This window comes from Nannobrachium achirus (genome assembly GCF_963921795.1).
Source record: "Nannobrachium achirus genome assembly, chromosome: 16".
Classification (NCBI taxonomy): Eukaryota; Metazoa; Chordata; class Actinopteri; order Myctophiformes; family Myctophidae; genus Nannobrachium; species Nannobrachium achirus.
Genome location: NC_137823.1, coordinates 34,808,270 through 34,834,333, shown reverse-complemented (window position 1 = coordinate 34,834,333; position 26,064 = coordinate 34,808,270). Strand labels below are relative to the sequence as shown.

General features: G+C 40.5%; 1 protein-coding gene across 1 annotated transcript in view; it reads left to right on the top strand.

Annotated features, from left to right (window-relative positions):
* The window catches only part of mmut (methylmalonyl CoA mutase), a 74,443-nt gene extending 52,222 nt beyond the window's left edge, over window positions 1-22,221 (top strand). The window contains exons 10-13 of the mRNA XM_080744358.1: window positions 1,191-1,322; window positions 4,088-4,235; window positions 8,638-8,805; window positions 20,529-22,221. Of these exons, the coding sequence (XP_080600484.1) occupies window positions 1,191-1,322; window positions 4,088-4,235; window positions 8,638-8,805; window positions 20,529-20,657 (577 nt within the window). The 3' untranslated portion in view covers window positions 20,658-22,221. The remainder of the gene's footprint in view (window positions 1-1,190; window positions 1,323-4,087; window positions 4,236-8,637; window positions 8,806-20,528) is intronic.
* Window positions 22,222-26,064: the final 3,843 nt, after the last annotated feature.

Here is a 26,064-nt window from a genome sequence, read left to right as displayed (position 1 = left end):
CTTCCACTCCGCTCCTGGTGTTAAGAGTTTGGAGGGTGGTGGTCTCTTGCTGGAGTGTTCTGCTATATATGTCATGGTAAAAGATATATTTATAGTTATCTATAAAGTTAATGTGCCCAGTGGGAATGGCACTTAAAGCTAGTTGCGTGATCGAGCAGCAAATAACATAAATGCCTCCCACAACAAATCTCATTATATTAGCGACTGTCCATTACAGAGATACATTAGCACAGTGTAAAGCATAAATAAACACATCACATTATCCAGTAGAAAATCAGTAATTCAGCTTTTATGGTCTCCGTTGGCTTGCTTTGGTGTGACCTTTTAAAAAGAATATGAAGAGAAATACACTCTAGTCTGCACTCACTTTCAATTAGTCTTTTTTAATAAAGAAGCAGCAGCAGCAGTAGCCTTCATATAACAATCTTTATTCCAATTGTTATCTGAAGGCTACTGCTGCTGCTGCTTCCTTATTAAAAAAGACTCTTATTTAAAGTGAGTGCGGAGTGTATTTCTCTTCATATGTATTGCTGGATTCCGCACCCAAGAAACACTGAAACCTCTCAGACTGTCCTACGAGTTGAGCGAACCTTTATTGAAGTGAACTGTTAAAAGGAAACATGATAAGTCATGTGGTTAGACACGAGTGGACTAAATAATGGCTTAAGGCAACTTAAGGGTGAGAATAAAATGAACGAGTGTTGAGGCACAGTGTCCGTGTGATCACAGGGTAAAGGTTGTTGATGAAACTAACACTCTAGAGATGCTCCGATTTTTGGGGCCGATACCGATCAACTGGAATCAGTTTCTGCCGATACCGATATTCCCGATCAAAGTGTCAAATTCATAAATTCTTCTATTTATTGTGTTACTGTAGCAGCATTTATATATTTAATGATTCTTACAAAACATTGACATTGTATATTAAGTATTTAAACTGAGGTCCTTTAGTATCCAATTCAACTTGTTGGAGTTGAAGCTGAGGTTACATTCAGTCCCACAGGTAAATATTGTGAAAATAGCTGATCTAGCTTGTAGATCAGCAAAGCCGATACAGGCAAAGCCGATACCGATCAAAGCCGATAGAGGCATTATCGGCCGATCACTCACCAATCAATCGGCACATCTCTATAACACTCAGTGATTTTGCTGTGTATTTGCAGATTCAAAGTATAACGTTGCTCTTTCAGGTGCTCTGTGGGAGAGATAACGGATGCCATGAAGACGGTGTTCGGTGAGCATAAAGCCAGCACAAGGATGGTGAGCGGCGCTTACCGCAGCGAGTTTGGGGAACATGAAGAGATCGCCGTGACCCTCAGCAGGTAATACATTAACTGTCAGTTAAAAAAAAAATATATATATATATATATATACAGTATATCGTTGTTGTCGGGTGGAAACCTCGTATCTCCAAGTTTCAAATGTGTACGTTCTTTCGGAAAGTAAAGCCTTTCGGAAAGTAGTGAAAGTTGTGAAAACAGCAGATCTACTAGCACACAAGCAGATCTACAAGCATACAAGCACACAACGTGTGTGTTGTGTGCTTGTAGATCGGCTGTTTCCACTAGATTAAATCATTTTTAAAATGATAAATGCAAAACGAACGGTTTTGGACATACAAGGTTTTCACCCAACAACGACGATATACAGTATATATATGTATATATATATACTAGGTCCTTACCCGTCCTCCTTACCCGTTACCATTTGAAATAGTTAATATAAAAAAAATAAAAAATAGGTAGGCTAAAATGTCATGCATTGTTTCACCAATCAAGAGTTCAATCAAGGGTTAGGGTTAATCAATTATCTGCTCTTCCCCTTCTTCTCTTCAACCTCCCTCTTCTTCCCCATCTCTTCCTTGGTGTGCCCCTTCTTGGGAGGAGGAGATGCTCCTGAAATTTAATATTTTTCCATCACCGGATACATCATCATCTCCCCTTTCTTGGAAGCAGGAGATGCTCCTGGACTTTAGTTTTTCACCATCTTTATAGTTTGCTTATAGTTTTTCATCATCTTTATAGTTTGCTTAGAGCCATGTGTGTTTGCATAACCTTCAGTATGTGTGAGGTGATTTCATTCATATCCTCCAGTGGACTAATGCTGAACACCACCACAGACCGGATGTCCTGGGGGTCCCCTCCTCTACTTCTTCCTTTCCTCCTCCTCCTCTTCTCTTCCGTCCTCTCTTCCCTCCTCTGACATCACTAATGATATCACTGATGAAATCACTGGTTGTCTAACTATTATATGACATCACTGATGACATCATCGATGACATCACTGATGAAATCACTGGTTTTCTAACTATTATATGACATCACTGATGACATCACTGATGACATCACTGGGTTTCTAACTATTATGACATCATTGATGACATCACTGATGACATCATTGGGTTATAACCATTATATGACATCATTCATGACATCACTGATGGCATCACTGGTTTTCCATCTATTATATGACATCACTGTTGACATCATCGATACCATCACTGATGACATTATCAATGATATCACTGGATGACACGATTAGGGTTTGGGTTAAGAGTTTGGTGGTCGATCCAAAGGGTGTTCATCATTAATGACATCACTAATGACATCACTGGGTTTCTAACTATTATATGACATCATTGATGACATCACTGATGACATTACTGGATATTATATGATATCACTATCATCGATGACATCAGTGATGACATCATTGATCACATCACTGACTGTAAACTATTATATGACATTACTGATGACATCACTGATGACATCATTGGGTTATAACCATTAGTGACATCATCGATGACATCACTGATGACATCACTGGTTTTCTAACTATTATATGACATCACTGATGACATCACTGATGACATCACTGGGTTTCCAACTATTATATGACATCATCGATGACATCACTGCCCCATAGGTCGAACTCCCGTTGGGTTGAACAGCGTCGGCAGGTTAGATAAACACCCGCGAGCGTCGGCACGTTAGATAATCACCCGCGTCACGGTTACTGAGGTCAGGTTTAGGGTTAGGGTTAGAGTTAGGCATAGTTTTACTGAGGTTAGGATTAGGGTTTGGGTTAGTTTGGTGGTCGATCCAAAGGGTGTTGGACCTAATGACATGTTACCTTCCTCGTTTATAGTATGACATCACTAATGATATCACTGGGTTTCTAACTATTATATGACATCATTGATGACATCACTGATGACATCACTGGATATTATATGACATCACTATCATCGATGACATCATTGATCACATCACTGACTGTAAACTATTTCTAACTACTATATGACTGATACTGATGACATCACTGGGTTTTTAACTATTATATGACATCATTGATGACATCACTGATGACATCATTTGGTTATAACCATTATTGACATCATCGATGACATCACTGGTGACATCACTGGTTTTCTAACTATTATGACATCATTGATGACATCACTGATGACATCACTGGGTTTCTAACTATTATATGACATCATTGATGACATCACTGATGACATCATTGGGTTTATAACCATTATATGACATCATCGATGACATCACTGATGGTATCACTGGTTTTCCATCTATTATATGACATCACTGATGACATCACTGATGACATCACTGGACATTATATGACATCACTGATGACATCATCGATGACATCACTGATGACGTCATCGGTGATGTCATCACTGATGACATCACTGGATGGGACGGACGGACGGACGGACGGACGGACGTACGGACGGACGGACGGACGGACAGACGGACATTTGCTCGTTTATAGTATGATATATAATATATGTATGTGTGTATATATATATATATGTATATATATATATATGTATATATATATATATATATATATATATATATATATATAATAAAAGTGTAATTACATAATATACAAATACAACATGTGAAGTTGTGAACCCATGTGGACATACATGTATTATGTAAAAAGTGTTGAATTACTGTTTTCCTTGAAATAAGCAGAATCAATAATCAATCAAAAGATTTGTGCTTTCAATGGAACGGTTGACACGCCGGTTAATTTCTGTTATTTTGCTTTCCAGAGTCGCTGAGTTTAAAAAGCAGGAGGGCAGGAACCCTCGTCTGCTGGTGGCTAAGATGGGTCAGGACGGCCACGACAGAGGGGCAAAGGTCATCGCCACAGGGTTCGCTGACCTGGGCTTCGATGTGGATATTGGTCCTCTGTTTCAGGTTAGTGTGGAATAAAAGCATCCTGTGCACAATAAGTGGTACTGGTTAGAAAGTTTGTTGGAATCAGCCCGTCTTTCTGATTGTCTAAAGTAGTGGGTCTCAAACGGGGGACCGGGGACCCCCAGGGGTCCTCAGGGGATTCCAGGGGTTAGCCCCTGTGAGCATTTAGATCTGCTATTTTCAAAAAGTCTTGGACAAATGTGGAACATTTTTGAATATTTTTGAAAGAGTTTAACAACACAAATCTTGTATTGGGATGCCTGGCACAAAAGCTGTGATGATGTAACTAATAGCATAGTCTCTTGAGCCAGACTGTTGTCAATTTTCAAATGCTTCTGTCATACGGTCTATACAACGGAATGATCCGATGTCCTGCCTCTGTAACAAACAGCAGCGCAAAGAGAGTCTTAATACCTGTGTTCTGGGACACAATGGGTATTCAGCTGTGTTCCGTCAGCAGTATCGATCCTACAAGCCTCCTGCCGGGAACAAGCAGAAACACAGGAACAAAGTCAACAGCAGGAGGGTTGTTGACGCTAGTTCTTAGTTGGACACACGTGTGTTTATTCCCGCTGACATACAATCCATTACCAGTGTGAGGAGATTTGTGGAGTTGAATTGGAGCCCAATCGAATTTCTGACCACAAGGAGATCAGATCAACCGAACACCACTCTAGGCCTATATCTCAGGAGGGGGTGATCAGAAATTAGACCACTCTACTTTGTGATGTAACTGTATTTGAACAAAGGGTTAGGGTTAGGGTAGAGTGGTCACCTGGGGTTCCCGGTTTGAGCCCAGCTCCTTCCAGCATCTTGTCAATATGTGTAGTACTTGAGCAATTACGCTGAACCGCTAATTGCTCCCTGGGTGTTGCTCGGTAGCTGCTCACTGCTCTTTCCAGTCAATCAGTAACTTTGTGCAGGCTAATTGCCTTCATTTGGCTGATTCCTCTTAGCGCCCGTCAGACTAGCCCCACCTCCCGAGTCCCGACCTGCCCGCTCCTCTCATTGGAAATAAATCACTAGATGAGTCAGTTGCTTAATGTGTGAAAAGACCTTAACACGTTTCTTCCAGCTCTCAACTCTGCCCCATGTAATTCAGCTAGTGACACATCAAGATTCTATGAACTGTACTCGCACATTTGCAAACTGGCTCTGTTGTATATGGACGCTGTGATGTTGATTTCAGTCATCATTAAGCCTGATTTATGATTTGCAGTACACCGGTGTACTGCAAAGACAAACACAAGTGTTTCGAACGAAACACCTGTTTGTTAAGTTCCATCCGGCTCTCGGCCCTTCGTTCGTGTTCGAGCAAAAGCTACTCAGAGGCGGTGACAGGGAAGTCACGGTTTATATAGGCGCCGCCGGGAGCGGGCCTTATAACATGATTGGCATGCCCTTCGGCCAATAGGAATTGATTGACCTTTCCGGGAGTAAACGTGTGACGTTTCTGTGATCTTGGTCGGGCGATAGCGCCTCCCGTAGGATGGAATACTTCCTTCCAGAACTTAACAAACAGGTGTTCCGTTCCAAACACTTGTGTTTATTGTAATATGAACAAGATAATAGCTTCTTCAACATGTTCGCATCATAAGTCGACTGTTGTGGTGAAGTTGAGTAGCTTCTCATTGCATATGCTTCTTCACACAGTGACTCTTATTTAATGCATTCTGCTTGGCCATTTACAATAACACAGTGGTTCTCAATCTTTTGGCTGCAGTACCTCCAATTACACTGTTTTCCAAAGCCAAATACCCCCTTCCCCTGACTAACTCAAAATTGAAGTCAAAAGTCCAGTTCCAATGCCAATAGGCTACGTTCAAAATAAAACAGCATAATGGCAAATAAACATTGCTTTCTATTCAGTAAGTTACTGCAAGTCAAGTAATTGATGTAATTTGGTTTAGAAATGTACAGATGAGCAGGTTCACACAAACTCTGTCAATGTTTTATCATTAACCATAACAGTAAAAGACATATTCCCATTTCTAGTTTGTCTCCTGTACCCCCTGCAGTACCCCTAGGTGATTGACCCATACCCATTTGAGAAACACTGCAATAACATGTTGTTACAAAATCGTCTAATTGCAATTATTTGAGATAACCACAATTATTTTGCATAATCGTCATAGTGTTGAAATGGTCATACATTTCAAACATTTAAGTTCATCTACTCTTTACACTATTCTAAAATGTGTATGTTAATGATTATGTACAGTAGCCTATATAATGTACTAGTTTACTTTCCATTTTGCAGTATATTGAGTTGTGAAAATGAAAGCATTATTATTACTGGTTATTATTATTGTTTTGTGACCCCATATGTGATTTATTGTGGACTTGATATAAAGCATATTATGTAAAAAATAAAGCACACCATATAGCGTAGACGAGTAGAACTATTTGTTAGAAAATAACATTTACAACAGTGATTTATGTGGATTGTACTGTATGATGTGTTATCAACATACAGTAGTGTAAAAGTTATAGTATTTCTGTACACAGGTAAACAGGTCATCTGTACATACGTAGGCTAATGGAGTCGTGTAGGTTTGAAAATAGTACATAATATGTGATAATTATTGTGCTCAGCAATGCACATGCCCACATGGTATGTTAAATAGCAAACAATAATACGCCACAACAGCACACACACACACACACACACACACACACACACACACACACACACACACACACACACACACACAAATAGGGCATCTATACATTCAGTACGTAGGCTAATGTGTAGGGAGTTGCACGCGCAACACACCACGCGACGGCAGAAGTTGAACGAATTCTGTAGCTTTTAGCATGTACATCATAAGTGCATATGCTTAGCGTGTGTGTGCAACCAGTCAGTGCCTGAGGTGACGTTAAGGGGCAGGCAACAGTACATGAACGCACAGCGTGTGACTCCCACAGACCTCCACCACCCAGGGACGTGCTGGGCCCCTGATTCAGCCCCGGAAAAAGAGTTGGAGAGGCCCTCATTGTGCGATAGAGAGAGAGATCTCTCTCTATAGCGCTGCTGCTACTCAAAGATTTGCCATTTCAGATCATGACAAGTGACAAGCCAGTGGGCCAATTACATGAGTTAAATTTCGTCGTTGTCGGGTGGAAACCTTGTATGTCCAAAACCGTTTGTTTTGTATTTATCATTTTAAAAATGATTTATCCTAGTGAAAACAGCCGATCTACAAGCACACAACGCCACGCACCGCGAGGCGTTGTGTGCTTGTAGATTTGCTGTTTTCACTACTTTGGTGCGACGGCCTTGCATGATGAAGCAGGTGCTTTGCGAAAGAATTTACAATTTTGAAGCTTGGAGATACAAGGTTTCTGCCCGACAGTGACGATTTGCCTTTGTTGGCCGCCCAGCTCCCCAAATGGAACGAAGGCCGACATTTTATTTTTAATTTTTTTCTAATGGCCGGCCTGGACCGGCCGGGAATGAACCGGCCGTTCGTGAGTTGTCCCGCTTTCCCCAATGGCCAGCACGTCCCTGCCACCACCCCACAGCAGTCCTCCCGGCAAAGTAACAAGGAAGGTTTCTATGTACTTGCAGTGCGGTATCAAAGTGACACAGTACCCACTATGAAGTGTCTAAAACTATTTTCCAGGGGATTGATGATAACACATGATCATAAGTGCTGCCTTTAAAATATGAATAGAATAGAATACTTTATCGGCAAGCAATTAAAAAAAGAAAAAAGTCCCTGTACTGTAAAATAATGTGTCTCTGCGTGCAATGCACCACTGCCTTAATGGCAAAATGTTGGGGGAAATGGCATTTCTTGATTATTAGAAGTGGAGACACATGCAACGGTGGGAATGTTAGGAGTTTCAAGCGCCAGACCCGTAAAGATTTTGGTGTCAATTTTGAAGGCAGCTGGACAACTGGTCTGACACACACCTGGGTTAAAGTAGTAAAGATGTACAGCATGTCCCCCACGTGTAGACCTGGTGAGGTAAAAATGAAAGTGGAACTTGTTGAGCATTCATTAGGGCTGTCACGATTATGACATTTTACACGACGATTAATTATCACTCAAATAATTGCGATTAACGATTTCATTGTGTTTTTGTTGTTAACAATTACATTTCTGTTTGGCTTGTTGGCTTTGAAGTTGCACATGGCAGATATGACGCATAACCTAAATGGACAAAGAAAATGACATATTTGACAACTTTATAATAAAAAAAAGACAACATTGATAGCGATGCGACCCATGAACATTTCTCAACATGGCAACGATTATGATGATTATGACAAAATCATTGCAATTATGTGAAATAATTTCCGATTATGTCAAATAATTGCGATTAGACGATTATGTAATAATAGTGACAGGCCTAACGTTCATATAACTTTGGAATCTTGCTGTTGGGTGAACAGACTCCCTTGGAGGTGGCTCAGCAGGCGGTGGATGCTGACGTGCACTGCGTCGGGGTCAGCACGCTGGCGGCAGGACACAAAACTCTGGTCCCCGAGCTCATCAAGGAGCTGAGGAACCTCAACAGGCCCGACATCCTGGTCATCTGCGGGGGCGTCATCCCACCACAGGTACTGTGACACATTTTCCCTCTATAATGGCCACTTCAACTTAAACATAAGAGCTATAGTGGTCCTTGAAATTAGAATGTTTTGAGTATCATCGATTGTAATTAGTAGTAATTGTATATAATAGCAGACTCGAAGTCCACTGTACATACTATACCAGCTCTGACGGTGTGATAAAACCGGTTCTGGAAACAGTTCCAAATGTGATGGAACCGATTCCGGCAACTTAGGATGTCAAAAGAACAAAGAATTTGCATTGACTCGTATCAGAATATAGCTCCAATGCTCATAGTACAGTATGTCATATACTGTAGCTCCAATGCTCATAGTACAGTATGTCTTATGTTAGTTTCTATCCAGTCATGTTTCAGTGAATTTATTGGCAAACATCCAAGTCTTGATATTCATCTAAAGAATATACCATTCTGAGCTTCTCTCTTATCACTTATGGACCAAGACTGTTTCGTTATACTCTCGCTGATGAATAAAACTAGTGAAACGCCATGATGGCGAGTGGCAACCGTCAGTCTTAAGTCCTTACATTGTGACTTCACTTCACTAAAAAAAAAAAAAAACTCATGGGCACACCACTGGGGGTCTCGACCCGCAGGTTGAATGCCTTGCTTTGCTGTGTGGCTCATAGTAGAGAGAGTGAGCAGCGGCACTGCCAGACAGTCTGTGGAGAGGAGATTAATCCCGCAAACTGATTCACATTGATGTGTGGGAAGAGACAGATTGTGTGTGTGTGTGTGTGTGTGTGTGTGTGTGTGTGTGTGTGTGTGTGTGTGTGTGTGTGTGTGTGTGTGTGTGTGTGTGTGTGTGTGTGTGTGGTCTTACTTTTCACAGACTGCGCTACTAGTGCGCTAGTATCAGCAGAGCTGACTGGCTCGGAGCGTAAAACTGTGTGTAAACGAGACAGATTGTTTGTGTGTGTGTGTGTGTGTGTGTGTGGTCTTACATTTGTGACCTACTGAGGACCAGATGTCCTCACAAGTATAGTAGAATTGGAAAAAATAGACAATGTGAGGACCAATAGTTGTGTGTGTGTGTGTGTGTGTGTGTGTGTGTGTGTGTGTGTGTGTGTGTGTGTGTGTGTGTGTGTGTGTGTGTGTGTGTGTGTGTGTGTGTGTGTGTGTGTGTGTGTGTGTGTGTGACTAAGCAGTTGTCTCTAGCGTAGAGAATCGTTTCAGGGTAGCGTGACACAACTGCGGCCACTCTACCCCTGAGCTTTTTAAATAAACTTTATTGAAAATTTTGCAGGATTTACATTTAGTCCAGGCGTTTCGGGCAGTATTTGGATGTAATTGTGCACTTTATGAAAGAAGCATGAAATTTGGCACACAGTTAGAACATGCCATATGGAACATTTTTGGCTATAGGGGCATCGCAGATTTGTCTTGGGAAACTTGTGGGAGCCAATTAAAGTTGGGTTCAAAAAATACATATGCTTTAAGTAGCATGTAAGGGGTCAAACTAGGTGTTTTTGGGGATTCTGAATCCAATGCAAACATTTGCTTTGCAGGAAAAACATTCCTTGGGCTAAAAAAGGACCCCATAAAACTATGGTTTAGTGATGAGTCATCACTTTTCAAAGTTTTGTGGCGGCTGTTTCTCGGAAAGGAATGTTTTTCGTGCAAAACAAATGCTTGCATTGATTTCAGAATCCCGAATAACACCTAGTTTGACCCCTCACATGCTACTTAAAGCATATTTATTTTGTATTATTTTACTCTATAGTAAAGTCTATGAGAGCAACTTTGATTGGCTCCCACAAGAAAAATCTGCGATGCCCCTATAGCCAAAAATGTTCCATATGGCATGTTCTAACTGTGTGCCAAATTTCATGCTTCTTTCATAAAGTGCACGATTTTTGCCTGAAACGCTCGGACTAATTCATTTCAAGCAGTCAAAAAGGCATGTGAATAGATTCATTTCAAGCAGTAAAAAAGGCATATGAAAACAATCATACAGTAATTACAAAATTATAAATACATGTAAGGGCATTACTTCTCTTTTTTTATCCCTCCCCTTTTTTTTACATCGAAGCCAAAAAAGGCCTATAAATACAAGAACTTAGACAAATAATAAATATAGAAGAATAAAAAAATAATAAATATAGAAGAATAGAACATAGAGAGGCATTACTTTTTTTCTTTTTTTTCCCCCAAAGTTTTTTATTTTATTATTTTTTATTTTTTTAACAATACTTTTTAAAGTGCCAGAAGGTGCCATGGCTTGAGTATTTTTTGTTTTGAGTCCAGTGTTCTCTGCCTTTTCAGTTCAGTTCTTATCTGTTTGAACACAACTTCCCCAGATATGGTTTCCTGGTGAATCACCATGGCACATCTAGTGTTCCAAAACTTGTTTACCACAGTGCAAATCACAGACCAATAGAAGTCATGATCCATAGCAGAATTGTTTTCCTCAAACACACCATACATAACAGCGTTATAAGTAACCTTGATTTTAAACCCGATGTGTGCCATCTTCCCCCAGACATATCTTGACCTCTGGCAGTCTACAAGCAGGTGTTCTATTGACTCATCGTCATTACAATTTTCCATTGGACATTTCACCGTTGTCACAAAGCAGCTCCATTTTACAACCGCTCTAACAGCTAGCCTCCTAAGTGGCTCTACCCCTGAGCCACTGCCGCCCTGTTTAGTCAGTAGTCCCTGTTCACGGCCATTTTGACAAGTAAACACTGCTGAATGTAATAACGTTAATTGTGAGTTACAGAAAACATAATTATAAAAACAGTCTGACAAACAGACTTTTTGAGGAATTATTGGCAGTAGTCAAAGTCTAATGTGTTTTAGGCTAGAACAGAGTGTCAGAAGCTCTCAGATACTGACAAAGGCTGAGACGCATTTTTACGCTTTTACTACTGTTTGTGAGTCATTACTAGGCAGTTGCCATGTGTGTGTGAGTGAGTGAGTTCACTCCCTTCCTCCAACTGAAGAAATCCCCCAAGGCAAGGATGTGCTCTTGCCTAGTTAACTAATATTCATGCTCAAACAATTACCACCTTACATGCAAGCTCTAATTCTTTGATGTTTTCTCCTAAAATGACAATAGACAATATATTGCACAATGCATCTGTATTGTGTAATACCTTTTATAGTCAAGGCCTGAAAATGTCTTTATGAAGGTTTCACTGAGGGACGGCCACCCCTTAAACGCCAGGCAAGCCTCTGCTAGATTGATGAATAAGAAATTCACTCTAAATATAAATAAAAGAAATATAGAACCTTAACTAAAATGTAAAAGAATACAGGATCCGACAAGAGGAGGAGGTAGAAATTCCGGTCCCATCCTCTTTTACAGTACACTTTAAGACATAATAAGACAGAATAAAGCCATAACTAGAAGCAGTGCTCTTCCGAGCACAGGTCTCCACCAGGCCAGGCGTCCTGGTGGTGCTACTGTATAATAGGCCAGTGTAAAAAGGGTGGCATATGTTCTTCACCTTAGACCTTTCATAGCAATCGGACGCTGCATGCATGATTTGAAGCATTGTGTTCAAAAAATGTGTTTTGCTAAAGTCTACCTGCTGGTGGCGCTATAACAGGCCAATGTGAAAAGGGTAGCATTTGTTCCTTCACATAGTGGGAATATGTGTGGCAAATTTCGCGGTAATTGCAAGCTGCGTTGATGATTTGAGGCATTTTGTTCAAAAACTGAGCAATCCTGCAAACTTTGGAAGCTAATATTAGCCAATCAGGATGGAATATGAAATATCAGACGGATCAGACTTGATCATATGACTATAGAGATACTGTGTACTGATTTGTGTTATTTTTGGAGAAAATCTGAAGGCGTAATATCCTAAAATGTGTTTTACACAAGTCGCCCTAAAGGTGGCTCTATAAAAGGCTGATGTGAAAAATGCAGAGAAATGTTTTTTCCTTGGCCTCTAGGGAGTGCGCTTACAAAGTTTGAAACTGATCGGTGGAGTTATAGGTAAAACCACAAATCGGCCTGTTATAGCGCCACCATGAGGCTGATTTCAAAAATTTGAAGTGGCATTTCTTCCTCGACCTAGTGGGAACGTGTGTGCGCGATTTCATGATAATTGCAGTTTGCGTTTGTGATTTGAGGCATTTTGTTCAAAACGGCTCAATCCTACAAACTTTGGAAGCCAATCTTAGCCAATCAGGATGGAATATGCAAAATCAGACAGATCCGTGTCGATCACATGACTGTCGAGATACTGCCTAGCGATTTGTAGGATTTTTGGACAAAATCTGTAAGGGCGGCTTGCACCAAGAGGGATTAAATAAATCTTAGTTTAGGGTTAATCAAGGGTTTGTTGATCCAGGTTTTATTTTAAATCGAGGTGCGTTGCACCACTTAAATTTAAGCATTGCTTAACAGATCTGTGATTAAACCCTTAACCTGTGATTAAAACTATAACCTGCGATTAATTCATGTATTAAATGTCCTCCATCTTGGATTTGCGATGTAAACACACTGGAATAAACTATTCTCTTGAGCCTAATATCATTAACGTTACTTTTATATTTACTTCGGGGAGAATGTGGGCAGGCCTATCACCTTCTATGTTAAGAAGAGCGCCTGTAGCAAAAAAAAATATTTAATTTTATAACGCTCCGTCATACTACGGTGACGCTCGCTACAGCGCGGTGCGGCGCAGCGAGGCTATCTAGCCGAACTAGGAAGCAAAGAAATACACCACAGTTTGATAGTTTTGTCAATTATGAAGCGATTTCGAAAATTAAAACGTCTGCATATTGGTTGGGAAGTCCACTTCCATGACAACCGACTGTATTATGTCCCAGTAAATATTTAAGTGTTCGCTATTTATACGAACTAGCGGTCGTGCGGCAGTGTCTGCCGCTGCAGTTCCGCGGCAGGTGACGGTGCCAGAGAATGTATTCGCTCTTTCTACTATTCTGTCTTTGTTTCTAATAAAAGATATTAGCTCTAATTACCAACACATTATTTCTTATTATGGCTTTATTCTGTCTTATTATGTCTTAACTCTTTGAGTGCCCCCTTTTTCACCACTAGAGGGCCCCAATGACCAGAGAATTCTACTTAGACAGTGCTGGTATATGCACAAGCCCTGCAGCCATGACATGCCTGAACACTTTCCTTTGTGCATGTACAGGAAGAGGATGAAGTTAGCTTGAAGTTAGCTATTGGCTACCAAGCATTTTAGAAGATCTATTTTCTGCAATTTAGCCTCGATTAAACCTTGCACACCTCATGCATGGGAAAAAAACAGAGAAGAATGAGCTCTAAAAAATCCAATGCAATCCTGGATTGCATTGGAGTGGATTTGTGCAGTTTGTTCACAGCTTTCAAACAAAAAAATCCGATTGGAAATCCGTTCAGGCATTCTTGAGATAATAGCCATTATGTTTTACATGTTATGTAAACAAAAATGGCTGCCCTGTATGTTAGATGTGGTTGTATGTGGGTGGAACATGCAAAATCGCGATTGAAATCATGTTCACCAGATTTGATGGGGTCCAAAAATAATTTTTTTTCAAAAAATTTTTTTTCAAAAAATCTTTTTTTTTTTTTTTTTTTAAAGCCGAACTAGTTCGGGATCGGCACTCTGCGATACGCTAATAAAGCCGAACTAGTTCGGGATTGGCACTCAATGAGTTAAAGTGTACTGTAAAAGAGGATGGGACCAAAATTCCTTGCAGCTTTATTCAGGAGGCATCACAGAACAAGTCCAAAATAGCATAAAAACCAAGTATACAGGATTCAGGATACAGAGTCCCAACATCAAGAATAAAGTGAGTTTAAATACAATGTCCAATAAAGGGGCTGCAGACATACAGCTGTTCAAACAGGAAGATGAAGTGAAATAAATGACACCCCGTGATCAAGGAACATAGGTGAGATTGTTCATCAAAGCACAGTGACATTCATCTAACAGTAAGCAAAAGTACCATTGGTCTACAATCAACATCACGCAGACAGAGGATATGACACCTATAGTCAGTTTACTTGAAGCAGAAATATTCCAGTTGCGCCAAGAACTGGAGAAGCCCGCCTCTCAGAACATTTTGAAAGGCCAATTAACGGGACGAACTCGGACCCCATCTGTCACTGATTGTGACTTGCCTTCCTTTCCAAGAAACTGTGCTACGGAGACAGCAGCCAAGAATGACAGGGGCCGCCGCTTGCCCACAGAAGAGCGCCAGCGCCGCCGAGAACTCGGACTATGCTTTTATTGTGGTGCGTTAGCGCACACTGTTCACGCCTGCCCAAAACGTCAAGCCAAGATGACTTTCCGTCGCCGATGTCGAGGGCGAACCAAAGTTTCCCGTGAATCATCAGCTGTCTTAACTCGTGTCGCTACGCCAGAGGCAGCTGCCATGGCAACAGCTGTAATGCATTTCGCTGAGGAGGACTCCGCCAGACAAGTCAACGCAACAGTGATACGTCCCGCGAAGGAGGCGATTGTAGCAGCAGCGCCCATCACCGTGACCAAGCCAGCAAGGAGCGAGAACCCAGCTAAATCGGTTCCAGAAACGACCATCATCGCCGCTGCTGCCATCACCACTCCACTCACCACCATTGCCGAAACAGACGGTGCCATAAACCTCACGGATCCTGGAGCAGACAGTGCTGGGATATCCTGTGAGGTTGTTGAGGGCTCTAGTAACCAAGAAATTATTGGAATCTCAACGGACAAAGCCATAGAAATGGAGAGGGATTCTCTTTCCATTTCTTCTATTCCCTTCTTTTCCCTTCCATATTCTCTTCTACCTGCGCACATTAGGCCCAGGCCGAATTGCACGAAAAGCTGCATGCAAATTGACATAACTAAATACAATATGCCCAAAACCACGAAGAGACACCGTGCTCCGCTCCCACTGAATTATTCCAGAAATCGGATTGCGTGCTGCTGATTATGCCTGCAAATTGAAATAATGAAATACAAAATATTTAAAAAATGAGGGATTGATAGCTAGGATGTTTTTATTTAAACATGTAGTGTTTTGTTTAATATCAAGGTAATCTTAAAATGTATAATGAACTCAAATCTGATCTCCATATAGCCTTATCACATCACAGCATCACCCACTGTGTTTCCTGAGGTTGCATTTACACAGCTGGTAGCTGTCACTGCTTCAGGCTATGAGGTGTCATTTAGGTCATATAGATTGTCTGAATCTCAGGGGTGTCATTTATTTTACTTCATCTTCTTGTTTGAACAGCTGTATGTCTGCAGCCGCTGACATGTTTATTGGACATTGTATTTAAAGGACTGTGTAAAATGAAGAAGAAACTGAGTATTAGCCTCACACAGGTGAGGTCAGTGCTGGAGGACCCTCTCCTGTATCCTGAATCCTGTATACTTGTTTTTTATGCTATTTCTGACTTGTTCTGTGATGCCTCCTGAATAAAGCTGCAAGGAATTTCTACCTCATCATCTTCTCGGATCCTATATTCTTTTACATTTTAGTGAAGGTTCTATATTTCTTTTATTTATATTTAGAGTGAATTTCTTATTTATCAGCAAGCCTCTGCTAGATTGGTCAAAACACATTGGCATCTATATTCACTCTTTAAATTCTGCTTTTGTGTAGTTGCGTGTGTGAAACTATTTGTTCAATAAACTGCCAAAAATCTCAACGTTTTTTACACACTAGTTAAATAAATGTGTCTCTGCTCTCTGGTCATTCGTCAAGACTTAAAATTGCATTTTTACAATCAGTAGCAGTAGAAACATAACGAAACGTCCAAAGACGACGGTTAATTTAAATGATGAATAGCCTGCCAAAGAGTTCAAGCAGATATACTGGAGAGAGTTATGTGCATCAGCAGTGGGTTATTTTCACTTGCAGATTACCAGTCTGGCATTTATTTAAGCTCTTTTCCTGGCCTACTGGCCCAGGTGCATACCACTTAGGCATTGCCACATAGGCATGGATGCCTGGCAGCGTTGCTGGTTCGATTCCCGATCCGGACGACCATTTCCTGTCGGTCTGCTGTCCTATCAATGAAGGCATAATAGCCCAAAAAAACAAATCTTTGCTGCTATAGAGGGTATGCGCGTGACATCATCATCATACCCGGAAGTTGGCACCCGGGCACTCCGACACATCCGGGGTCCGGATGGTTTGGACTGGCGGCGTGGGGTGCGGTGCGGGCGGGGGTCCATGCGAGTTTTCCGACGGGTCGGACTGGTGGGGTGTCGAAAGGGTGTGTCGAAGTGGCGGTGTTTCGAAAAGGTGGGTTGTCGGAATGGGGGTCTGTCCCCCCGGAAGTTATGCGGGAACGCCTTCTGAGTGGCAAAAAAAAAAGACTTTCTGGCGTTGACAGCCCATATATCCAAAAAGAAAAGTCTTACCTGATGGCATTAAACAACGTTACACAACGTTAAACTCACTTTGCAACTCACTTTGCAACTCGATTTGCCATCCACTTTATGCATGCGCATACCCTCTATTGCAATGTGTTTCTCTGCTCCAGGATCACCCGCTGCTCCATCTGTAGACTCAACTCGATTTATCTCCCTCACTCTGACACAGACATATTGTTGCCGAGCAGGCAGTTATGAACTGTAGCAGAGCAAAATAAGATATAAATTCTCACCTGAGATCACAGCTTGAATATAGATTAGAAAATTATTTTTAATCTATTTTCAATTTATTCTGTGTAGAAATGGACTGTCCGCGCCACAAGTAGTTTGTTGATCATATTTTAAACTTAAAGGTGTATTCAGTGATAATGAAAGTGGCCGGAGGTCATCTTGTCCCTTACTGGCCTTACAGCGTGGAAATGTTTAGTTTTTTATAGTTTTTTTACACCATTATAATGTTCTCGTTTTGATCATTAGACCCAATCACTGAATATCGGTAGGCCTATGTCTTCAGCTTCAGGGTATGTATGATACTGATTTACTACGAGACTGTGGCATTTCATGAGTTCAGTAGTTTACAATCTAGGCATTTAGCAGACGTTCTTAATTCAGAGCGACTGTGGTTCTCAAAACTTTTATTAACACATAACATTGTTATGTTATGATGTTTACATCATAACATAACAATGGCCATTATCTACCCTGATTAGTCGAGGACTGGCTGGCTAACTCTGAAAACTGAATCTAGCTATGCTCGTACAACGGGCCATGGTGGAAGTCCTTATATGGTCAGCACACATTCTAGTGAGGAGAATGAATGGAAAATGTACCAATTATATTTTTATTTGAATGAAATACAATCACTGAATATACCTTTAATATGCTCTCGGTCAGTATGAAATACTGTATTCTCAGAAGACCCTGTTTGAAGCTTTATTGCTGGACGATCGCGAAAGAAGAGACTTCACAAGAAACTGCAAAGAATGAATTGGCCATTGGTTTAACACTGGTTATTTTTTTAGTGTATCATTGATACACTATTGTGTACCATGTGGAAACCTTGTATGTATGTGCAAAACAGTTACTTTTCACAAGCTGAAAATAAAAGGAAAAATAAAAACGTACACAACATGACACGTTGTGAGCTTGTAGAAAGCCTATTTTTATTACTTTTGTGTTCGCATACAGCAGCAGAAGACCCCCCCCCCCCCCACACACACACACATACACAGATCATGTTGGCATTGGTACTGACATCGTTAGCAAGCCTATTAAAAGCAAGCTCATTAAAATGTGACATATGTGCTGATGATGATCTCATAGACATAGGTCATTAATTTGTTGGAATTGATGGAATTTCTGCTAAAGCAAAGCTTTTCAGATGTAATTCCGAGGGAGCAGCCTCTCATAGTCCCAGATGGCTCATGATATGAGACAGACAGCTGTCTCTTGAGTATTTGCCAGACAGTTCTGTCGAACTTCTGTAGGCCAGCGATCTTTCTGTTCTCCTCGATATGGAAGTCAGGGATTCTCTGTGCCATTTAATACAGTATATTCATATGTGTATATACAGTATATGAAAACTCTAATTAGGACAGGGCTTTCAAACTTGTCCATGTGAAAATGTTTGAAAGTAATGAGCAATAATGGTGTTGAGTGCACCCAGTAATCAAGACTGGAGAGACGTCCGATGTGGTGCAAAAGCCCACTTTAGCTTGTACAGCTTCTGGTATATAACTGAAAACCATGAGTATGGGCTATTATTGCCTCAGTCCACTCCTCTGCCTTTGAACTTTTGCCTGTTGGTCAGCTTTTGGACACTTATTCTATGCTGTTCCTGTTCTGTGTGGTTTAGGTATTTAATCATGCTTCCCTGATCGTTTACTTTTAGTCTCTGTAGTTCAGTATGTTCTGTATCTGGTGTTTCTTATGTATCTTATTTTGTTGTATGTGCTTGTGATTCCTGTCTACAGTACCTGTGTTACTGTTACCTTTCTTCACAATTTGATTGATTACTGTTACTGTATAAGCCTATTCACCTATATGTTAGCTCAAGGGTCGGCAACCCAAAATGTTGAAAGAGCCATATTGGACCAAAAAAACAAATCTGTCTGGAGCCGCAAAAAATTAGCCTTATAAATTATAAGCGTTATAATGACGGCATGCTGTAAGTGTCTATATTAGCTATATTAGCCTACTATCAAAATGACTAAGTAGGCTACAAATACATAATGAGCATTCATGATTAAATGTTTATTTTCCCTGCAGCGCATCCTGGAGAGAATGTTGAAATGTAATATTTTTTCTACACATTTTTACACCATTGGAAAACATCAAGAGAATGTTTGTGTCATGTCTGTCCTTCTACAGAAACCATATTAAAACAAAAAAAAAATATTCCCCCCCCCCCCCATCTTTTTCCATTTTCATACAATTTTGAAAAAGCTCCAGGGAGCCACTAGGGTGGCACTAAAGAGCCGCATGCGGCTCTAGAGCCGCGGGTTGCTGACCCCCGTGTTAGCTCATGCCTATACTGTGTTGATTGTTCTTTTAGTTCACCTGTGCCTAGTTAGTTCCCTCCATATGTTTGATTCTGACATCATTGTGCGTATCTAAGGCTTGGAGCCATCTGATATCTTCTTGCTGTGTTTTGATAACCTGTTTGGGGAACCCCCCTTTGTTTGGTTTAATAAAGAATGAGTTTAACTGCTCTCTGCTTCAATCGTTCTGCTTTTGGGACGACCTCGTCACTCATTCCTGACTATTTGCACAAAAGGTGCAAAGCTGTTTCTCACTCAAGGTTCTCACCATGACAATGAATTGTCTAGGCTTTTTGCTTTAAGCTATTGTTCTGTCTGATTCATACTTGGTTGCAACATGCACTCCTGTGTCTTACACTGAAAACCTGCGCACACACATACAGAGGGAACTGCGGATTCATGACCTGTGTTGCACTGTTCGGATGTGGGAGGATGGAAATGGCGGGTGCCAAGGATTAAAATAACAAAAAAAGAAAATAGATGAACTAGCTGTATACGAGCTCACAACACATCACAGACACGATCCGCAGCTAAGAGCCATGTTCATTTTCTCCACTCTTATGTACTGTATACAGTGTGCTGTTTCATCATGGCAATGGATAAACACTGCCCCCAGGAATGTGTTGATTCCTGCATACAGTACAACTTTGCTCCCCTTCCATTTGAATGCAAAACTCATCTCTAGTTTGTCTTTTCTGGAGACGGCACTTATTCATCGGCTTTACTCAGCAACACAAACCTCACACAACTTTTAGCTCTTTGTATGTTACATTTCATTACCGATGTCGTTGTGATGTTTCTAAAGTGTGCTGTGCCCCTGCCCCTCGTTCCAGGACTATGAGTTCCTGTACCAGAGTGGTGTGTGTTCCATCTTCGGACCAGGCACCAGGATCCCCCAAGCTGCCGTTCAGGTCATCGACAACATTGAGAGTAGCCTGGAGAAGATCCGCCAGGCTATGTAAATATTTCCCCCAAATCACAGCAATAACGGTCTGATCCTGCTTCGTGTCAACCAACCACAGGTTCCATTTGATGGATTCTGAGCTTGTAGATAGCTATTTGTCATACAACAAAGCATAGGGTTTAAAGGGAAATTTCACTTAAAAAAAAACCTTTTGTCATTTTATCATCTAAATAGGCTTTTATGAACACCCTGAACAGTTCCTCCAGGAGGAGCACCCCATACACACCCATTGTAACTTCAAACTCCATTTTAACCATGATAGATTCATTAAAAACACCCATTATTTTTCTAGTAACTCATACTACCCTCCTAAAACAAAAAAACACTGCCTGCTCATGTGTAGGGTAGTATGAGTCACTAGAATGAATCTAGCATGGTTAAAATTGAGTTTGAAGTTAAAATGGGTGTGTATGGGGCCCTCCTCCTAGAGGAGGACTGATAGCATTTACATCAAATATCTAGATATTGAATCAAGCAAATTAAAAACTGTTCAGGGTGTTCAGAAAAGCCTGATTAGACGATAACATTTTGAAAGTGAAATATCCCTTTAAATCTTTAAGAAGACCCCCCACCTTCCTTTGATTTTCTACATGTCAAACCCTGAGCATAGGAGACATGACTGTGCCTGTTTTTCTCTCTGAACAGAATGAATTGTATAGCCAATGATGTGATTAACTGATATGTGGGCACACATGAAGAGCTCTGAGGAAGGCTCTCCAGGTTGAGATGGAATACCGTATTCTCTGTATATAAGGGGATATGCACGCTTGACCCTTTTTTTCAGAGCCTCCTTGTAACCGTATACATAAAAAGGCAACAGGCTTATATTCATTGACTGTGAATTTGATTTAAATATCAAAAGAGACTGCTGCCGCATGTTCAACAGGATGTCACCATGTCCTTAACCTTCACAGTAGCTGTTAATTACATTTAGCAACATAATTGTGTTATATTCTCAAAACAGTATAGTTAGCATTTCCCAAATGGTACTGATATTGCAAATGTAATTAACAGCTCGATTGTAGTGAAGGAACTCCCGGAAGCGGGCTTCTATTTTTGAAAATGCCTCACATGATGATCACAGAGTGAGAGTGCACAGTTACTGTGCTACACAAATAAGCACACTGGTGGGATGTACGGATATTGCAAGTGGGCCCCCAAATAATTGGCAAAATACACTAAGATTTTATTGATAGTATGACATTAATATAAATCATTTGAGGGAAAAGAAAAGTCATGGTATTATGATATAGCCTACTACCATTGATCCAAGACAACACAATCGATCGATTGATCATTTAAACAAACTGGCTCTCGAGATTTTGAAGTGGGCCCTGCTCCAGTAGAATCCCCCCTTGGGATAATAAAGGTATCTATCTATCTATCTAGTCCTTCCAGTAGCTGACCCTGGTCTCTCTGTTCATTGTCTGAATAAAGCATAAAATATAGATGCCTCACTTACTTGTTCTCTCTCATCAGATTTGAAAGCACTAAATGGGTAAGCTTTTGGGATAGTATTTTTTTCTATGTGTAATTTTGAATGATGTTATGTGCTCTTTGGATTGAACATTAAAGTTGCGTTTTAAACCTGTGTCTTACATTATGTGCACTTTTGGGGGGACAGTGTACAAATGGAACCTAATGGACCTTAACAGGTCCATTTGGTTCCATGTGTACACTGTCACAGTTACGGGTCAATTTAGACCCCCATAGGAACCTAGAGAGTCCCTGAAATCCACTTTGAGAACCACTGGTTTAGCACACATAGGACAACTGATTTGGGGAGAAAATAGGGGAAAGGAAAAACAAGAGCAGTATATTTTAAGCCAGTGCGCATTTTAAATTTCAAGGACACCCACTTTTAAATTTGGCCACTGACCCCTATTTGAAATGTTATCTCTGGGACGCCAATCTACACTGTAAAATACTCAAATCTGACTCTGAGCGTGTGCTTATGGAAGCAAATGGATCTGTAAAGGGTCAATTTGTACACTCTGAAGAGTTACAGACCCATAGAATCCATTTGGTTCCTATCCTAACACAATCGTTTAGCTGGGGACCTCCTTGAAGGATACCTGGGGATCCAGTGCTTTATAGCTTTTTCCATCAAGTATTTGGACGCAACCTTAAGTTGGAATCGAAGGGTTTTAGTTGTTCTAAATCGATAAAGAACCGGCGAGAGGATGGCTCTGGAAAAGCTTTCACTGCAGAGAAGTCAATATTTCTAACAGAGGGAGGATGGTCAGTTACACAATGCCCATTGATCCATCTGCACATCGTTGCTGTCGGGTGGAAACCTCACATGTCCATGACTGTTATTTTACAGATTAATCTTTTTTGATACTTTTGTGTGACACTACTATGACCAAGTAGGGCATTCATTTACGAGAAAATCTATAAATATGGACATAAGAGGTATCTGCCCGACAGCGGCAGCATGCTAAATCTGGCGCTTCCAGATGACTTGTGATGGGAGTCTTTGTTATGCAGTGGCAACTGGCAACAATAAAGGGTTGAGGTGGATCTTGATATCATAGTATTTAGTATTGCGCAGACAATCACAAGATGACTAGCCTGTAATCAGTGATTGGAGGCAAGTGCAAATTGTATCCGGACAGGCATAGGGACACTATTGTAACGCTGAGGATAATGAAGCAATAATCCACAAGAGGCATGTACAGTATTTTATAACGGCTGAGAGGCGTGGTGAGACACGAGGCGAAGCCGAGTGTCTCCAACCCTCTCAGCCGTTATAAAATACTGGTAACCACGTGCCTCGTGTGGCTTATTGCTTTTCTAAAACGGTTACAATATGCAAAATGAAAAATCACCAATGTACCACTTAAAACTGTTCTATTTCACTAATAATCCACTACAATAAGGTCAGAGGTCTGCAAGAAAGTAGTTCCCAGCTACAAGAAATAGTTCCCAGCTTTTTTGCCAACACAGGTGCAGATAATTAGAACACTGTGGAAAGAAATAACGTACCTGGATTTGATATATAAACTGATTCAAGGTGTGGATTATACTGTCATATACCACAGCAATTAAACGGAAACCAGCCAATCAGAATCAAGGAATGGAACTAGCCGTTTTAGAATTGAATTTGACCATTAGGCTAGGCTCTGAAGCTCTCTGATTATTAAGTAATAGTTCTACCATCTAACCAACAGTAGGCTATAAATAACACATTTATGTCCTTGACTTTATATTATACCGCTGCTAGCTCAGCTGATAGAATGCATACCATGTTAAAGTCCTTGCCACAGCTGGTTTCTTGCAAAAATATATAAATATATTTTGAGAGCCCAAATTAACATATCAGACCGACGCCGTTATTTGCAGTAATAATTTGATTCCGAAACAAAACCTGCTGTGTTGTCTAATGTTTTTTTATCGCTGTACTATGTGAGCATACACGACATACCAAGCCATCAGTCTGACGCGAATAGTGGTGTTTATTTCCACCAAGGCTCTTGTGATCCATTATAGATTCGCCACCACGTTCACACTACTAAGTGTTTGCTGAGGACTTGGGGCTTTTAGGGGATAAATTGATATGGGAGGAAAAACAGGCTTCCTTCTGTGAATTCTAACCCCATCTAATCCCCCTGGCATTTCTTGGGTATGTTGAGCTCCCTCAGTAAATGATGGCATAGCCTACAGTATTGACTGACCTTAAAGTATGTGGAGTGTGATGGTAAATGTGGCTCTCATCATCATGCTATGTGTGTTTCTTCTGTAGTGGTCTTGGGAGAATAGATAGGTAGGAAATTAATTTGTGATAGTAAATATTGAAGACTTGACCTTAATATTCCTGACAATACAAAAGCTATTTATTATTTTTATTAAGTTCTTTCTTTATTTTTTTGTTTTTTAAATAACATAATCCAACTTACACTGAATAACCGATCATTTGGATCAAACTGAATGTCACACACTCAGACAACTTAAACACAAAATACAAAAAGGAAATGTCCTGTGGCTTTGCGTTGAATCTAAACAATCCTGGAATACATTAACATGTTGCTCAGTCGTTAAAACAGCATCTGGGAAAGTAATTGCCACTAAGTACAGATGAATCAAACTGTATTACAGAATACTGACAAATTGTTAATATTCCGCAGACATTAATAAACGATTACTTCCAGAATTATGTTCATGAGGAAATCAGATCCTCTCACTATGTCAACAACTAATGACAGGGTAAGAAGAACAAAATATATTTCACATAATACTACTGTATTTCACATTGAACTTTTTTTACACACAAAAAAAACAAACACATCATAGACCTTTGTGAGGCATACATTGTGAGAAAACTTATAACGTGTCCATTCTAAATATTTTTCTGCAACATGTTTTTCTTTTTTAATAATACTGTAGGCCTATATTTCTTTTTGTCAAATGACAGCAATAAAGTAGGACTGACAGTATATACAGTAGGTGTGACAAGTGGTAACTACCCTGAAAACTCCCTGAAAGCTACTGAGGATTTAGAATCAGCATAACATCTCTGGATATCAACAATAAAAGATGATGCCTGAAGGTTGTGTGTGACCTAAATGTTGCTCTACTAATAAATCATCCTACGTGTACATTGCAAGTGGCAGTGGGCGGCTTATTTTTTATTGTTGATTGTCCCTGTTTCACTTACGCACCTGCTTTCAGACTTTTAATCCGGGTGTGTGAAAGCTGGAGTAGTCTGGATACATTATTCATACGACTCTGCTGCTGGGTGAAATATCATCTCATAAGTCAGCTTATAATATCAGCTCGAGATATTAAATAACTTCATTACAGAATGAGTGAAACTTTCTTAAAGGTAGGGTAAGTCATTTCACTTAATTCAAATTAGACCAATTTTGTTATTTGAATTAAATGAAATTAATTTAAATGACTTCATATTTGGACTTCAGCCTTATCCCCTGTGAGGAGAAAAAAGCAGTTTCAGTTGCTCCACCAAAACTGTCGGGTGACAGGTTTTCCTCCAATCAGGATAGAGTGGGGCCTTCCTCCAATCATGGTTGAGTGCACCTGAGTGCACTTGGTGCGCCTTACGCGCACCAAGGCCCACCCCCACTCGATCATGATTGGAGAAAGGCCCCCGCCTGTCACCTACATGAAAACTGAAACTGAAACTTAAGTGAAATCACTTACCCTACCTCTGAGTGTGGTGGTACAGGAAAAAATATAGATTTTTTGTTATAGACAAAGTTAAATTACCATAAATATTATTGACAATCAAGGTTAGCCAGTTGAATTCTCTCAGATCGATAACACGATTCTTTCTTTCTTTCATTTCCCAGTCGTTTCTATGAACCCTATTTACAAGATCTTTTAAATCTGCCATACGGTGGCGCTATAACTGGACAATTTCCTTTTTGGCTTTAACCGTAGGTCAA